Source organism: Euprymna scolopes, chromosome 24, assembly GCF_053919585.1.
Source record: "Euprymna scolopes isolate OS-2025 chromosome 24, ASM5391958v1, whole genome shotgun sequence".
NCBI classification, from domain to species: Eukaryota; Metazoa; Mollusca; class Cephalopoda; order Sepiida; family Sepiolidae; genus Euprymna; species Euprymna scolopes.
Window position 1 is genome coordinate 44907402 of NC_136505.1, and position 19175 is coordinate 44926576.

A 19175-nucleotide genomic window follows, 5' to 3' on the forward strand; every position below is an offset into this window, starting at 1 on the left:
TGGAATGATACAGATCTACTTAAGTTTCCAGTTACTTTACATTCCATACATAAGACCATGATATTTTGTTACCTTTTCTCTCTCAGCTCGGTTTAACAGCCTTATTGGGGATCCTAACTTCTACTAAGGTTGCTTCTTTCTCTTTCTCGTTCCATATTAGTGTAATAACTCTGTTTTTTAACCTGACTCATCACAAGAATAAGAACACATTAACTTTAAAAAGAAGTAAAAACGAATGGGCACGATTTTTTTAAATCCTACTATAATAGTTTTAAATACCTACAGGCACTACTGTTTCATCTTTTCAGGAATCATCAGTGCAGAGTGATACGATTACTGCCGATCGGGAGAATCGAACCCGGCCACAAAGCCATCTCTGATTCCATTAGCAAGGAACAAACCCCATGGCCAACCTTAACCATGTTGAAATTTAAACATTTATTTTTAAATGTTGAGACGTCTGTCACGAGTGAGCTAATGATTATAACATCATGATCTGCGCGTGTGAGCTTAAGTGACTGACTTTCATTTCAACTCTTTAAGTGCTCAATAATAAGAACCGAGTTCTTAAAGAGTCTGACAAAATTATTACTATAATGATGTTTAAATACCTACAGAGACTAGTGTTTCATCCTTTCGGGAATCATCAGTGCAGGGTGACATGATTACTACTGGTCAGGAGATTCGAACCTGACCACGAAGCAATCTCTAACAGACACATAATTATAGGAATTACGTAGTTATAGTTTTTTTTTTTTTTAATTTATTTATTTATTTTTTTTACAAAGGCATCACCACATTATCAAGGTCAAGAGGCCACTCAAGGATAAGGGTTAAAGAGTGTACAGTAGAAATTGGACAATATAGTAATCATTAGTAATGAAAATTTGGTAAATTTGATAACTTATATGGAACGGCTCATCAAGAACTTATTTACGTTAGACTTGAAGACAACCATATTGTAGTTATAGTGAAAGGTGTATGAGTTATTTCCAACTGTTTTTTCTGGTTTATGTTCCCAGGACTTACTGCTTCATTCGATATTCAACATTTTTACAGATGATCCAGTGGAGATATTTAAACAGTCCATTGTATTACCTTCTATGATATCCCCCTCCCTTCAGCAGAATCTTACAACTGGATGTCAGGTGGATCACACTCTCTACTTCTGTGTGGCAGAACCGGCACTTGTTGTTATTGCTGAAACTAGTGTGGAACGCAGCAGAAAAATATCCGACAGTATCAGATAAAGAAGGCTAGAAAATCCTTCAAAGTGTGAAAGGTTTTATTCCATATGGATTTTTAGTTTAGTTTTTACAGTTTTTATTTTTTAGATAAGCAAAAGCTTGATAAAAAAAACGTGTTCACATTGGAAATAACATTACATATGAATTGAGAAGATCAACTAAAGATGAAAGAAATCTAAATTGTTAAAAAAAAAAAAATAGCCAAAATGTTCGTTTCCAAATCGTCCGCAACAGAATTTCTGATTTTGTGTTTCTCATCAGCGTCTTTTCTCCTCTGACAACATGTCGGCCATGATATCCCATAAACAAGTTGGCTTTTGAAATTCATTGTCCACAAGATTAACCAATAAATAGTGTTCGTGAAAGTAGTTTATTATCTTTCGAGATTCTGAATCTGGTTGGTAAAGATTGCCCCAGTTGGTCTTCCATAGATCAAATGCTTCTTGCTGTGGAAAGAAAAGAACAGAAGATTAATGCAAATAAATATCATCTATTATATAAAGGAAAATTTCTGTGTGTAAGTTTGTATGTCCAGCTAAAAATAGTAATCAAATGTCATCTATTAAATAAGAAGAAAATTTCTGTGTGGATGTTTGTATGTTCAGATAAAAATAGTCATCAAATGTCATCTATTAAATAAGAAGAAAAGTTCTGTGTGTATGTTTGTATGTCCAGCTAAAAATAGTCATCAAATGTCATCTATTAAATAAAGAGAAAATTTCTGTGTGGATGTTTGTATGTTCAGATAAAAATAGTCATCAAATGTCATCTATTAAATAAAGAGAAAATTTCAGTGTGGATGTTTGTATGTCCAGCTAAAAAAATAGTCATCAAATGTCATCTATTAAATAAGAAGAAAATTTCTGTGTGTATGTTTGTATGTCCAGCTAAAATTAGTCATCAAATGTCATCTATTAAATAAAGAGAAAATTTCTGTGTGGATGTTTGTATGTTCAGATAAAAATAGTCATCAAATGTCATCTATTAAATAAGAAGAAAATTTCTGTGTGTATGTTTGTATGTCCAGCTAAAAAAATAGTCATCAAATGTCATCTATTAAATAAAGAGAAAATTTCTGAGTGGATGTTTGTATGTCCAGCTAAAAATAGTCATCAAATGTCATCTATTAAATAAAGAGAAAATTTCTGAGTGGATGTTTGTATGTCCAGCTAAAAATAGTCATCAAATGTCATCTATTAAATAAAGAGAAAATTTCTGTGTGTATGTTTGTATGTCCAGCTAAAATTAGTCATCAAATGTCATCTATTAAATACAAGGTAGTTGTCTGGGTTTTTATTTTTCAATTTCCTTATCAGTTGGTTCAAACTAGAAATGGAGCATCCTATCAGATTCCAAACATTCACTCGGTATCTTATATATTTCAATCGAGAGATATTTTGAAGATTCTGATCATCCCTTTAAGTGCAATTGTTTGAATCTTGCTTGCATTTCATCAGGTATATTCATCAAGTAATTTTTGAAATTCTTTTTCATGAGCCCAGTTGCTCCTATAATTACTGGAATGATAAAAGATCTTCCTAAGATTCCAATTTTTTTTCATGTCATACATAAGACTTTGGTATTTTGTTAGCTTTTCTCTCTTAGCTCTGTTTAACCCAGCATCATTAAGGGACACTAACTTCTACTAAGGTTGCTTCTTTCTCGTTCTTATCATATATCAGTATGTCAGGTGTAATAGTTCTGTTTTCAAAGTACATAGCTGTAAGCGTTGCATAATCATAGTGGATGGTGTATAACTTATTTCCAACTGTTCCTTCTGGTAAACATGTTCTCAAGACTTGCTGCTGCATTCGATGTTCAATGTATCCGTTTTTGGATGTCTGGCTAAAACTTTAAAAAATAGTTGGTATTTTTTAATCAATGTAACTCTGGAAAAGTAATATCTAAAATTTAGAAAAAAAAAAAAAAAAGAATTCATTCGTTGGGATCAACTGACCATTTATAACCTTAAATGCTCCTATTTACTTGCCTCCTCACGAGGGCAGAGTTAGACACAAGGTCGGTTTTAAATGTGGGCGAATCCAGCCCCCCCCCTCCACCAACAAGGTGCACTCTGGATAGGAACAAAAATAAAAATTGTCTCAGTCATGAAGGAATGTTATAATGTAGAGGGAAGTAATTTTTTTCACAGTTATATCCCTTACGTCGACTCGAGTTATGTGTGTGTATGTCCGGAGAAAGGAATGGGCATAGCAAAAAAGAAAGAGAAAGTAGGGAAGAGAAGATGTTTTTAAACTTAAAAAAAAAAAAAGAAATTCCGAACGTTACAGATGCAGAAGAAGAAAAAAAGCTAATTATTTTGCTAATGTATTATTTATAGTGAACTATGTTCATTCGTTACTCAGTTATTAAAAAGCTGATCATATACAAAAAAAAAAAGAAAAAGATATCCACTATTAAATTGTAAAATTTTAGAAATTGCAAGGAAGATAAATATGAAATCATAATTCTAACGAAGGGAGGTAACCCAACAAAACCTCTTTTATTTAAATAAAGGAACCCAGGTACAAACTTTGGTCAATATTTAATGCAAAATGTGGACATGGCCTCGAGGTACTTAAAAGTGTTGTCTTGTGTTTCATACCTTCCAAATATTAAAAGCAACTGGATCCACAACAGTTGGTTGAATGATTTCCTGACCCGGAAAAACACCCCACGTCACAGCAATTGGTTGAGTCTCGTCACAGTTGCTATCATTTATATCGCCCTAAATAAAGAACAAAGAATATAAACATGCAACATATTTATGTACGGAAGTAATTTCATTTGAAAGTTTGAAAGATTAGTTGGTGCAAAAATAATGTCACTTTTTGGTGTTTAACTACTTATATATAACGATATTATTTTAACATCAACCTAATATTTTTAAAAATGTTTTTAGGATTAAAAAAAAAAAAAGCTATAAGTGAGGTCACATTTATCACATGTGATAAAAGTGATCTCATTTTATAATCAATATAAATTGAACATTGAGCATTTATTTCTGAAATTATTTTAATAGTTTCCTTTTTTTTTTTTCACACAAATCTTCACTTGCACATTTCTCCATCGTTTTGTCATGATTTCCAGAAAGATTTTTTTTAAAATAAAAATAATCGATCATAGGTTTAGTAATTGGATGCAGGCGGAGTGCCAATTTTTCCCAAACTTCAAAAGTATAAAAATAAGGAGTTGATGGTAACTGTTTTGTGGATCTCTTTAAGCTTCATTACACATCAAATATGTGTAGATGTGCCTCCAGAGGTGCTAACGGAGTTCAAGATAATTATGTAAGGGAGATAACTCGTATCAACTAAGCCAAAATAATCATTTTTTGGAAGAGATAAATTGGGATGCTAAAATAATCGATCGAACAATGGAACAATTTCAAGTAAAAAACAAAACAAAACAAAAACAAACCTTTTCACCGCAAGAGCATAGTCCTGAAAATGCCGAGGTAGTTTTCTAAAATGAAATACGCTAAGTAAAAAATAATGTCCTTTCAAAATTGGAAAATAAATTCACGATCATAAATGTAAATATTATAATTACTAGTGGACCCTGTGGAAATTCCACAGCAGATTTTTTTCATATGTACTATATTGATGTTGTCATTCTGTGGATGTTCAGCGTAAATTGAGACGCCCTGATATTATTGTTGCTCTTTTGTTAAAACTGCAAAAGTATTTTCTGAGCTAGCAGCCCCCCCCCCCCGAAAAAAAAACATTTGCTCACTAGAAAATGCTTAAATCTTGTCGCATGACAATGCTCCAACACTCATTTCACTTGATGAAAGCTGAACAAATATGTTTTGAAAATGAAATCGACTATGATGTTAGGTTAGGGGCTTTCTATCAAGGAACAAAATATCGTTTACCATCCATCTCTGTTTAATGTTATTGTATACTCTTTTTATACATTTGTAATTTCATTTTGCTGAGTTGCTAGGTCACTTGACGGTCGACCTCCGAGGCTACATTTATATTTCTGTTTTCTTTTAGTGTGACAGTGAAAAATCAGAAATAAAAATTTAAAACCATTAATCAACTAAACAGATTTTATTGCAATCTTTCTCTCTCCCTCAATTCTATTAAATTTTCTATTGACTTACCTTGCTGCTTACAATGTGATAATTAACCTGAGGATATTTAGGTAGAATATCCTTTAAAATGTCAGCCTTTTCTTTGGCAACAAAAAATTCCAAATATGCCTAGAATTTGAAAAAAGATAAAAAAAGAAGGTTTATGAGGTCTGTAACTGCACTTTTTCTTTGTCTTATCAACAACAACAACAACAACAACAACAACAATAATAATAACAAGTGGGATGATGGTAGCTAAGTGATTAACGAAACGGTCTAGACTTGAGTGTGCAAAGTTCGAATCCAATTTGTTCCATAGAAAAAAAATTCACTTAGGGATGTTGACAATATTCATGTGGCCCCTCCCCTAAGTTCTTGATGTATTTCTAGAAAGAATTCCAAGTAGAAAGATATCGGAGAAACTGTAGAATCATGTGATTCATTCAGATAATAAATGCTGCTACCGCTCCTCCTCCTCCTTCTCTTCCTCTTTCTCTTCCTCTTTCTCAACAACAAAAACGTAAATAAAAGCAGGGATAATTACAACCAAAGATCCAATTAAAAAAAAAAAAAGAATTGAATGTTGCATTCATTGTTATCCTCATCACCATTAGCAGCAGCTCCTCTCTCCCCAAAATGTCCGATCCTTCCTTAGCATAATAGGTACAAGAAAAAAAAAAAAAAAAAGGAGGAAAAGAAGAGGAAAAAGTGTAGAAATCGGAGAGGGAATAATGGAAGGTGTTTATGTGTGAGAAAAAAAAAAAAACAAGAAAAAAAAAAAACAAGACTAAAGAGGCACAAAAAACAAGAATAAAGAGGCACAACTCTAAAAAAAAAAAAAAAAAAAAATGGGGTGACTATTTGTGATTATCTCCCTTGTGAGTAATAGGTATTTCTAATAAAAGAAAGGAGGTAAACTAGAAAACTTTAGCGATTTCTAATTAATGTTCCAGTGAAAGAATAAAATAACGGATATATGTACGAGAAACATGCACACGTAATATATTTTTCCTGTTTTTACAAGGGATTCACTACTTATCAAGTCTCAAAAGCCACTCGACGATAAAGGTTAGTGAGTGTCCGGTGGCAGGTGAGACAACACTGGCGCTGGGATAGTATTTCATTATTTTAGACAACAGCTCAGCAAGAACTTGTTTACATTAAAGTTTAAGACGACCATGTTGCGCTTAGTTAGAAAGCAGACCATTGTGGAATAAATGAAACATTAAGAGAATAGAAGGGTCATCAGGTAACAAGTGCAAACTAAAACATAAACAAAGGTTCGTAAATGCAAAACGTGAGAAAAACGAAATTTTATAAAACATTTTTATATAAGAAATAAGAATATAAAAAATTACTTTAAGTTACTTATACAAACATGTGCTTAGTGAAGAAAGATGGCTTAGCAGCCATAAGGCTTAGAATAGTGTATGTTCATAGTGTGTATATGCGTATGTAAGCAATATACATATGTGAGTATTTGGCAGCGTGGCATTGTGTATGTGTGTGTTAGTTTTACCCTGTTCTTATTAGTGCGTGTATAAATGTGAATGATACGAATCAAGGATGATATATGCATTGTTGAATCTTTTACTTTTGCGACTTGCTACCCTTGAACGAAAGGGCACAAAGGGATGTTGTTAAATAACGTTCTTGGGTGCCTTCAGGTACGACCGGCAGGTGTCGCCTCTCTTTCTCTAGATTTTGTCTGTTTTTTTTTTTTTTTTTTTTTTTTTAAATTTTAATACGAGTTTCAAACTTCGCATCGGCTTACTATTTTCAAATTGACGTGTTTCTTTTTGGGATTTAGGATGATTTTTATTGGTTGAATATACTCGGAGTTAACACCTTCCGTGAAAACTTGCTAGCTTTTAGAGATGATGAAGAGAGCGAATCCAAACGAAGGTGAGAACAAACAAGAGTGAGCATTTATATATGCAAATGTTTGTGGCGACGAAATCGTTGAGTGATTCCTACGAACGCTAAAAAGCAAATAACTCTAATTGCTCACCCCTTTTAAGTAATATTTAACATCAAGTTCATAGATCAATTCATTGATCTCATTCTTTTCATTATTTTTTATCTTACAATTCTTTCTTCAAGTATACAATCCACGTAAAAAAGGAAAAGATCTTTCAACATTATTGCTTGTTATTTCAAAAAGAAGAAATCTTTCCAAATTCTTGAATATTATTTAAAAAGAAGAGACCTTGCAATGTGCTTGCATCTTATTAAAAAAAAAAGAGAGATCTTGAAATTTGCTTGCATGTTATTTCAAAAGAAAGAAATATTTCAATATTTGTGCATGTTATTTCAAAAGAAAGAAATATTTCAATATTCATGCATGTTATTAAAAAAGATTTTGATATTCATGCATGCTATTCCAAAAAGAAGAAATCTTTCTATATTCCTGCACGTTGATTCAAAAAGAAGAGACAGTTCAATATTCGTGCATGTTATTTAAAATAAAAATATTTCAGTCATTCTGCATGCCATTTTAAATAGAAGGCATCTATATTCGTGCATGCTATTTTGAAAAAGAAGACATATGTCAATATTCGTGAGTGGTATTTCAAAAAGAGACATTTTAATATTCATGCATGTTATTTCAAAATGAAGAGATATTTCAATATTCGTGCATGTTATTTCAAAAAGAAAGCTATCTTCCAATATCCATGCATGCAAGTTAAAAGAAAAAGATATCTAAATATATATGCATGTTTTTTTTTTTCAAAAAGAAAAATCTTTCAATATTCATGCATGGTATTTCAAAATGAAGAGATCTTTAAACATTCTCGTATGTTATTTAAAAAAGGAAACTTTTCAATGTTTGCGCATGTTATTTCAAAAGGAACAGCTGTTTCAATATTCATGGACGTTATTTCAAAAAGAAAACGTCTGTCAGTATTCATGCGTATTACTACTAAAAGAGAAGATATTTCAATAAGTGTGTGTGTGCAATTTTAGGAATAAGAAGTATTTCAATATTCTTGCATGCTATTGCAAAATGAATTCAATATGAAGTCTTTAAATGTTCGTTATTAAACAAAAAAGAGATTATTCAATGTTCGTGGATGTTATTTCAAAAAGAAGAACTCTTTCATGATACGTACATGTTATTTAAAAAAAAAAAACAGTAGGCGTGCACGTTATTAAAAAAATGAGAATTGTCAATGTTTGTGCATATTATTTGAATAAAGGAGAATTTTTCAATAATCGTCCATATAATTTCCAAAATGAAGAGACATTTCAATATTCGTACATGTCATTTTTGATCTTCCAATCTTCGTGTATCTAATTAAAAAAAATCTTTCAATAATAATTCATGCTATTTCAAAAAGAAAAGATCTTCCAATCTTCGTGTATCTAATTAAAAAAAATCTTTCAATAATAATTCATGCTATTTCAAAAAGAAAAGATCTTCCAATCTTCGTGTATCTAATTAAAAAAAATCTTTCAATAATAGTTCATGCTATTTCAAAAAGAAAAGATCTTCCAATCTTCGTGTATCTAATTAAAAAAAATCTTTCAATAATAATTCATGCTATTTCAAAAAGAAAAGATCTTCCAATCTTCGTGTATCTAATTAAAAAAAATCTTTCAATAATAATTCATGCTATTTCAAAAAGAAAAGATCTTCCAATCTTCGTGTATCTAATTAAAAAAAATCTTTCAATAATAATTCATGCTATTTCAAAAAGAAAAGATCTTCCAATCTTCGTGTATCTAATTAAAAAAAATCTTTCAATAATAATTCATGCTATTTCAAAAAGAAAAGATCTTCCAATCTTCGTGTATCTAATTAAAAAAAATCTTTCAATAATAATTCATGCTATTTCAAAAAGAAAAGATCTTCCAATCTTCGTGTATCTAATTAAAAAAAATCTTTCAATAATAATTCATGCTATTTCAAAAAGAAAAGATCTTCCAATCTTCGTGTATCTAATTAAAAAAAATCTTTCAATAATAATTCATGCTATTTCAAAAAGAAAAGATCTTCCAATCTTCGTGTATCTAATTAAAAAAAATCTTTCAATAATAGTTCATGCTATTTCAAAAAGAAAAGATCTTCCAATCTTCGTGTATCTAATTAAAAAAAATCTTTCAATAATAATTCATGCTATTTCAAAAAGAAAAGATCTTCCAATCTTCGTGTATCTAATTAAAAAAAATCTTTCAATAATAGTTCATGCTATTTCAAAAAGAAAAGATCTTCCAATCTTCGTGTATCTAATTAAAAAAAATCTTTCAATAATAATTCATGCTATTTCAAAAAGAAAAGATCTTCCAATCTTCGTGTATCTAATTAAAAAAAATCTTTCAATAATAATTCATGCTATTTCAAAAAGAAAAGATCTTCCAATCTTCGTGTATCTAATTAAAAAAAATCTTTCAATAATAGTTCATGCTATTTCAAAAAGAAAAGATCTTCCAATCTTCGTGTATCTAATTAAAAAAAATCTTTCAATAATAATTCATGCTATTTCAAAAAGAAAAGATCTTCCAATCTTCGTGTATCTAATTAAAAAAAATCTTTCAATAATAATTCATGCTATTTCAAAAAGAAAAGATCTTCCAATCTTCGTGTATCTAATTAAAAAAAATCTTTCAATAATAATTCATGCTATTTCAAAAAGAAAAGATCTTCCAATCTTCGTGTATCTAATTAAAAAAAATCTTTCAATAATAATTCATGCTATTTCAAAAAGAAAAGATCTTCCAATCTTCGTGTATCTAATTAAAAAAAATCTTTCAATAATAATTCATGCTATTTCAAAAAGAAAAGATCTTCCAATCTTCGTGTATCTAATTAAAAAAAATCTTTTAATAATAATTCATGCTATTTCAAAAAGAAAAGATCTTCCAATCTTCGTGTATCTAATTAAAAAAAATCTTTTAATAATAATTCATGCTATTTCAAAAAGAAAAGATCTTTTAATATTTGTGTATCTAATTAAAAAAAATCTTTTAATAATAATTCATGCTATTTCAAAAAGAAAAGATCTTCCAATCTTCGTGTATCTAATTAAAAAAAATCTTTTAATAATAATTCATGCTATTTCAAAAAGAAAAGATCTTCCAATCTTCGTGTATCTAATTAAAAAAAATCTTTCAATAATAATTCATGCTATTTCAAAAAGAAAAGATCTTCCAATCTTCGTGTATCTAATTAAAAAAAATCTTTCAATAATAATTCATGCTATTTCAAAAAGAAAAGATCTTCCAATCTTCGTGTATCTAATTAAAAAAAATCTTTTAATAATAATTCATGCTATTTCAAAAAGAAAAGATCTTCCAATCTTCGTGTATCTAATTAAAAAAAATCTTTTAATAATAATTCATGCTATTTCAAAAAGAAAAGATCTTTTAATATTCGTGTATCTAATTAAAAAAAATCTTTTAATAATAATTCATGCTATTTCAAAAAGAAAAGATCTTTTAATATTTGTGTATCTAATTAAAAAAAATCTTTTAATAATAATTCATGCTATTTCAAAAAGAAAAGATCTTCCAATCTTCGTGTATCTAATTAAAAAAAATCTTTTAATAATAATTCATGCTATTTCAAAAAGAAAAGATCTTTTAATATTTGTGTATCTAATTAAAAAAAATCTTTTAATAATAATTCATGCTATTTCAAAAAGAAAAGATCTTCCAATCTTCGTGTATCTAATTAAAAAAAATCTTTTAATAATAATTCATGCTATTTCAAAAAGAAAAGATCTTTTAATATTTGTGTATCTAATTAAAAAAAATCTTTTAATAATAATTCATGCTATTTCAAAAAGAAAAGATCTTCCAATCTTCGTGTATCTAATTAAAAAAAATCTTTCAATAATAATTCATGCTATTTCAAAAAGAAAAGATCTTCCAATCTTCGTGTATCTAATTAAAAAAAATCTTTTAATAATAATTCATGCTATTTCAAAAAGAAAAGATCTTTTAATATTTGTGTATCTAATTAAAAAAAATCTTTTAATAATAATTCATGCTATTTCAAAAAGAAAAGATCTTCCAATCTTCGTGTATCTAATTAAAAAAAATCTTTTAATAATAATTCATGCTATTTCAAAAAGAAAAGATCTTTTAATATTTGTGTATCTAATTAAAAAAAATCTTTTAATAATAATTCATGCTATTTCAAAAAGAAAAGATCTTCCAATCTTCGTGTATCTAATTAAAAAAAATCTTTTAATAATAATTCATGCTATTTCAAAAAGAAAAGATCTTCCAATCTTCGTGTATCTAATTAAAAAAAATCTTTCAATAATAATTCATGCTATTTCAAAAAGAAAAGATCTTCCAATCTTCGTGTATCTAATTAAAAAAAATCTTTTAATAATAATTCATACTATTTCAAAAAGAAAAGATCTTCCAATCTTCGTGTATCTAATTAAAAAAAATCTTTTAATAATAATTCATGCTATTTCAAAAAGAAAAGATCTTTTAATATTTGTGTATCTAATTAAAAAAAATCTTTTAATAATAATTCATGCTATTTCAAAAAGAAAAGATCTTCCAATCTTCGTGTATCTAATTAAAAAAAATCTTTTAATAATAATTCATGCTATTTCAAAAAGAAAAGATCTTCCAATCTTCGTGTATCTAATTAAAAAAAATCTTTTAATAATAATTCATGCTATTTCAAAAAGAAAAGATCTTCCAATCTTCGTGTATCTAATTAAAAAAAATATTTTAATAATAATTTATGCTATTTCAAAAAGAAAAGATCTTCCAATCTTCGTGTATCTAATTAAAAAAAATCTTTTAATAATAATTCATGCTATTTCAAAAAGAAAAGATCTTCCAATCTTCGTGTATCTAATTAAAAAAAATCTTTTAATAATAATTCATGCTATTTCAAAAAGAAAAGATCTTCCAATCTTCGTGTATCTAATTAAAAAAAATCTTTTAATAATAATTCATGCTATTTCAAAAAGAAAAGATCTTTTAATATTTGTGTATCTAATTAAAAAAAATCTTTTAATAATAATTCATGCTATTTCAAAAAGAAAAGATCTTCCAATCTTCGTGTATCTAATTAAAAAAAATCTTTTAATAATAATTCATGCTATTTCAAAAAGAAAAGATCTTCCAATCTTCGTGTATCTAATTAAAAAAAATCTTTTAATAATAATTCATGCTATTTCAAAAAGAAAAGATCTTTTAATATTTGTGTATCTAATTAAAAAAAATCTTTTAATAATAATTCATGCTATTTCAAAAAGAAAAGATCTTCCAATCTTCGTGTATCTAATTAAAAAAAATCTTTTAATAATAATTCATGCTATTTCAAAAAGAAAAGATCTTTTAATATTTGTGTATCTAATTAAAAAAAATCTTTCAATAATAATTCATGCTATTTCAAAAAGAAAAGATCTTCCAATCTTCGTGTATCTAATTAAAAAAAATCTTTCAATAATAATTCATGCTATTTCAAAAAGAAAAGATCTTCCAATCTTCGTGTATCTAATTAAAAAAAATCTTTCAATAATAATTCATGCTATTTCAAAAAGAAAAGATCTTCCAATCTTCGTGTATCTAATTAAAAAAAATCTTTTAATAATAATTCATGCTATTTCAAAAAGAAAAGATCTTCCAATCTTCGTGTATCTAATTAAAAAAAATCTTTCAATAATAATTCATGCTATTTCAAAAAGAAAAGATCTTCCAATCTTCGTGTATCTAATTAAAAAAAATCTTTTAATAATAATTCATGCTATTTCAAAAAGAAAAGATCTTCCAATCTTCGTGTATCTAATTAAAAAAAATCTTTCAATAATAATTCATGCTATTTCAAAAAGAAAAGATCTTCCAATCTTCGTGTATCTAATTAAAAAAAATCTTTTAATAATAATTCATGCTATTTCAAAAAGAAAAGATCTTCCAATCTTCGTGTATCTAATTAAAAAAAATCTTTTAATAATAATTCATGCTATTTCAAAAAGAAAAGATCTTTTAATATTTGTGTATCTAATTAAAAAAAATCTTTTAATAATAATTCATGCTATTTCAAAAAGAAAAGATCTTCCAATCTTCGTGTATCTAATTAAAAAAAATCTTTTAATAATAATTCATGCTATTTCAAAAAGAAAAGATCTTCCAATCTTCGTGTATCTAATTAAAAAAAATCTTTTAATAATAATTCATGCTATTTCAAAAAGAAAAGATCTTCCAATCTTCGTGTATCTAATTAAAAAAAATCTTTCAATAATAATTCATGCTATTTCAAAAAGAAAAGATCTTCCAATCTTCGTGTATCTAATTAAAAAAAATCTTTTAATAATAATTCATGCTATTTCAAAAAGAAAAGATCTTCCAATCTTCGTGTATCTAATTAAAAAAAATCTTTCAATAATAATTCATGCTATTTCAAAAAGAAAAGATCTTTTAATATTTGTGTATCTAATTAAAAAAAATCTTTCAATAATAATTCATGCTATTTCAAAAAGAAAAGATCTTCCAATCTTCGTGTATCTAATTAAAAAAAATCTTTTAATAATAATTCATGCTATTTCAAAAAGAAAAGATCTTCCAATCTTCGTGTATCTAATTAAAAAAAATCTTTCAATAATAATTCATGCTATTTCAAAAAGAAAAGATCTTTTAATATTTGTGTATCTAATTAAAAAAAAATCTTTTAATAATAATTCATGCTATTTCAAAAAGAAAAGATCTTCCAATCTTCGTGTATCTAATTAAAAAAAAATCTTTTAATAATAATTCATGCTATTTCAAAAAGAAAAGATCTTCCAATCTTCGTGTATCTAATTAAAAAAAAATCTTTTAATAATAATTCATGCTATTTCAAAAAGAAAAGATCTTCCAATCTTCGTGTATCTAATTAAAAAAAATCTTTTAATAATAATTCATGCTATTTCAAAAAGAAAAGATCTTCCAATCTTCGTGTATCTAATTAAAAAAAAATCTTTTAATAATAATTCATGCTATTTCAAAAAGAAAAGATCTTCCAATCTTCGTGTATCTAATTAAAAAAAATCTTTCAATAATAATTCATGCTATTTCAAAAAGAAAAGATCTTCCAATCTTCGTGTATCTAATTAAAAAAAATCTTTCAATAATAATTCATGCTATTTCAAAAAGAAAAGATCTTCCAATCTTCGTGTATCTAATTAAAAAAAATCTTTCAATAATAATTCATGCTATTTCAAAAAGAAAAGATCTTCCAATCTTCGTGTATCTAATTAAAAAAAATCTTTCAATAATAATTCATGCTATTTCAAAAAGAAAAGATCTTTTAATATTTGTGCATGTAATTTCAAAAAGAAGAAATCGTTCAATATTCGTGCATGTTTTTTTTTTAAAGAAGAGATTTTTGAATATGCGTGAATGAAATGTTAAAAAAGAAATTTTTCAATATTCGCTCATGTTATTTCAAACAAAGAGATCTTTCAGCATTCGTGCAAGTATTTTTAAAAGAGAACGATCTTACAAAATTCGTCCATGTTATTTTAAAAAGGAGACATTTGTCATTATTCGTCTATGTTACTTAAAAAAAAAAGATTTTTCAATATTGGTTCATGTTATAAAAAAAGAAGATATTCAACAATAATCGGGCATTTTTATTTATAATTTTTTTTTCAAGATTCGGGCATGTTATTTTTTTAAAATAAATTTTTTTTCAATATTCGTGCATATTATTTCAAAAAAGCATACATCTTTCCATATAAGTTTATGTTATTTCAAAAGAAAGAAATCCTTTGACATTCATGCATGTTATTTAAAAGGAGAGATCTTTCAATATTCGTACATGTTGTTTCAAAAAGAAAAGAGATTTTTTAATATTCTAATAATAAGGAAGAAATATTTACATATTCGTGCATGTTATTTCGAAAAACAGATTTTTTAATATTCAAGCATACTATATAAAAAGAGATCTTTCAATATTCATGCATCTTATTAAAAAAAAATATGCGTGCATGTTAATTTAAAGAAAGAGATTTTTCAGTATTCGTGCATGCTATCAAAGAAGATATCGTTCAATATTCGTGCATGGTATTTCAAAACGAAAAAAATCATTCAACATTCGTGCATATTATTTTTAAAAAAGAGAATTTTCAATATTCGTATATGCTGTTTCAAAAAGAAGAGATTTTTTTACACAGGCATCACCACATTATCAAGGTCAAGAGGCCACTCGAGGATAAGGGTTAAAGAGTGTACAGCAGAAATTGGACAATATAGTAATCAATTCGGTAAATTTGTTAACTTATATGGAACGGCTCATCAAGAACTTGTTTACGTTAGACTTGAAGACAACCATATTGTAGTCAGCCGGAAAGCAGGAAAACGGAAGACAATTCCACAGGCGTGCAGTTCTAAGAAAGAAGCTTTGTTCATGGAATCTACGTTTAGGTTTAGGCACAGATAAAGAGTGGGGGGAATTATTGATAGTGTTTTCAGCTAGACGAGTGTTTCTTGTGAAAGTTTGACGAGGGGGGGGGGGGTTATAGACTGAAGCTCAGTCGAACACTTTCCATGAAAATAACGATACAGCAGAGACAAACTCACAACATCTCTTCTGTGAGATGGAGGTTTCAGGGAAGAGAAAAGGACATCTCCTACGAGGCTACGAAGTCTATTTTGAACCCTATCAAGGCAGGACAAGTCCTTTCTAGCAGCTCCTGCCCAGATGTGGCAACAGTATTCCATCTTTGGGCGTACATGGCTCTTATATAGATAGAGAATTGCATCAACAGTGAGATATCTACTGGATCGATAGAAAGATCCCACCATTTTTCCAGCGGCCTTGGCAACAGATTTTATGTATGTGTTCCATTTAAGATCAGGAGTAATGGTCAAACCAAGAAGCTTGTCAAAACTTGAGGCGTCCTGAAGACGAGAGCCATTCATTTCAATTTATGGCAGATGTGGATCAGAGTGTTGATAATGTAAAGAGAGAAGCTTGGTTTTAGATGTATTAAAAGTAACCAACCACTCCTTTCCCCATTGTACTGCGTGCTCAAGATCAGAGGAGAGAGAATCGGAGAGAACTTGGTCGTTTACTGACTTAGATGTGCTACCATAAATGGTAGTGTCATCAGCATAAATGTCTACAAATGATGTAAGGATGTCATTTGGAAGATCATTAATGTAGATCAGGAAAAGAATTGGGCCCAGGATGGACCCCTGAGGGACTCCAGCATTAATACTGTGAGCTTCTGATTTTTGCCCCTCAACTACTACTCTTATGAACCTATCAGAGAGAAATGATTTAATAATTGAGAAGACATTTCCAGCTATACCATAGCTAGAGATCTTGTGAAGTAAACCTTTATGCCATACCCTATCAAAGACCTTTGATATGTCAAGAGCAATTGCCCTAGAAAGGTTGCCTCCGTCGAGAGATTTGCTAATCCTATGAGATATAACTGTAAGCACATCTGCTGCAGATCTAGCAGAACGGAAACCATATTGAGTGTCATTAAGAAGGTTATTTTTGTTGAGATGGTTGATTGCTTCTGTATTTAACACAGATTCCAGCAACTTACTCATGACGCACAGGAAACTTATTGGCCTGTACTGAGAGGGGGATGAGCGATCACCTGAATTCTTAAATACAGGGCATACTGATAAGATTTTCCAGGGAGATGGGAAGCTATTTTCCTTAAGACAACGTTTAAACAGTTTTGTAAGTATAGGCGCTAGTTCTGATTGAAGTGTTTTTGAGTACTATAATTGGAATACAGTCAGGGCCTGTTGCTTTACTGGAATCAAGGCTTTTGATTAATTTGGCAACATCAACAGAGATATTTCAATATTCGTGCATGTTATTTTAAAAACGAAAAAAAATCATTCAACATTCGTGCATATTATTTTAAAAAAGAGAATTTTCAATATTCGTATATGCTATTTCAAAAAGAAGAAATATTTCAATATTCTTGCATGTTATTTCAATTAGAAGGGATTTTTCAATATTCGTGCATGTTCTTTTAAATAGAAGTAATATTACAATATTCGTGCATAATATTTCAAATAGAAGAACATCTCAAAATTCCGGCATGTTATTTCAATATTCGTATATTTTATTTCAAATAGGAGAGATTCTATAATAGTGCATGTTATTTCAAATAGAAAAAATCATTCAATATTCATACATGTTATTTCAAATAGAAGAAATCCTTCAATGTTCGTATATGTTATTTCAAATAGAATAGATATTAATATTAGGCCATGTTTTTTTTTTCAAGAAGAGATCTTTCAATATTCGAGCATGTTATTTCAAAAAGAAGGAATCCATCAACATTCGGCGCGGTTTTACAGTTTATCACTGTGTAAAGGGAGATAACTGCCCTTTACTAAAAGATTAGTTCATTTTTCATCTCATAATTTAGACAGTTTTTTTTTTTTTTTATTAAATACAAACATTAAAAAAAGAAAACTGCATCAATTTTTTTTACTGTAATAAAGTTGATAACATTAATAATACAAAATATTGTCTTTACGCAACTATTAAGACAATCGTTTCTGTTTTCATATTCTAATTTACGATGCTAAAACCTATGAACAAATGATATTTGGATTAGATGAAAACATTTAAAAATAGCTGCGGCAACTTATTTTTAAATTAAAAAGTAAATTTTATGGTAAGGTTTTTAAAAATAGTCTTTAACCTTAAAAACTACAAAGTATGAAACTTTTAAAGCTGCGGCAACTTAGTTTTTTTTTTTTTTTTACATAGGCATCACCACATTATCAAGGCCAAGAGGCCACTCAAGGATAAGGGTTAAAGAGTGTACATTAGAGATTGGACAATATAGTAATCAGTAGTAATGAAAATTTGGTAAATTTGATAACTTATATGGAACGGCTCATCAAGAACTTATTTACATTAGACTTAAAGACAACCATATTGTGGTCAGCCGGAAAGCAGGAAAACGGAAGACAATTCCACAGGCGTGCAGTTCTAAGAAAGAAGCTCTGTTCATGGAATCTACGTTTAGGTTTAGGCACAGATAAAGAGTGGGGGGGGGAATTATTGATAGTGTTTACAACTAGACGAGTGTTTCTTGTGAAAGTTTGGCGAGGGGGGACCATAGATTGAAGCTCAGTCGAACACTTTCCATGAAAATAACAATACAGCAGAGACAAACTCGCAACATCTCTTCTGTGAGATAGAGGTTGCAAGGAAGAGAAAAGGACATCACCCACGAGGCTACGAAGTCTATTTTGAACTCTATCAAGGCAGGGCAAGTCCTTTCTAGCAGCTCCTGCCCAGATGTGGCAACAGTATTCCATCCTTGGACGTACCTGGCTCTTATATACATAGAGAATTGCATCAGCAGTGAGATATCTACAGGATCGATAGAAAGATCCCACCATTTTTCCAGCGGCCTTGGCAACAGATTTGATGTACGTGTTCCATTTAAGATCAGGAGTAATGGTCAAGCCAAGAAGCTTGTCAAAGCTTGAGGCCTCCTGAAGACGAGAGCCATTCATTTCAATTTATGGCAGATGTGGATCAGAGTGTTGATGATGTAAAGAGAGAAGCTTGGTTTTAGATGCATTAAAAGTAACCAGCCACTCCTTACCCCATTGTACTACGTGCTCAAGATCAGAGGAGAGAGAATTGGAGAGAACTTGGTCGTTTACTGTCTTAGATGTGCTACCATAAATGGTAGTGTCGTCAGCATAGATGTCTACAAATGATGTAGGATGTGATTTGGAAGATCATTAATATAGATCAGGAAAAGAGTTGGGCCCAGGATGGATCCCTGAGGGACACCGGCATTAATACTGTGAGCTTCTGATTTTTGCCCCTCAACTACTACTCTTATGAACCTATCAGAAAGAAATGATTTAATAATTGAGAAGACATTTCCAGC

At 28.9% G+C, this 19175-nt stretch overlaps 1 protein-coding gene across 2 annotated transcripts in view; it reads right to left on the bottom strand.

Annotated features, from left to right (window-relative positions):
* Positions 1-1267: 1267 nt before the first annotated feature.
* LOC145246689 (methylenetetrahydrofolate reductase (NADPH)-like) overlaps positions 1268-19175 on the bottom strand; it is an 80721-nt gene continuing 62813 nt past the window's right edge. For both annotated transcript variants that reach the window (XM_080108415.1, XM_080108414.1), the window contains exons 8-10: positions 5359-5457; positions 3853-3975; positions 1268-1693 (exon numbers count right to left, since the gene is read on the bottom strand). In XM_080108415.1, the coding sequence (XP_079964541.1) occupies positions 1505-1693; positions 3853-3975; positions 5359-5457 (411 nt within the window). In that variant the 3' untranslated portion in view covers positions 1268-1504. The remainder of the gene's footprint in view (positions 1694-3852; positions 3976-5358; positions 5458-19175) is intronic.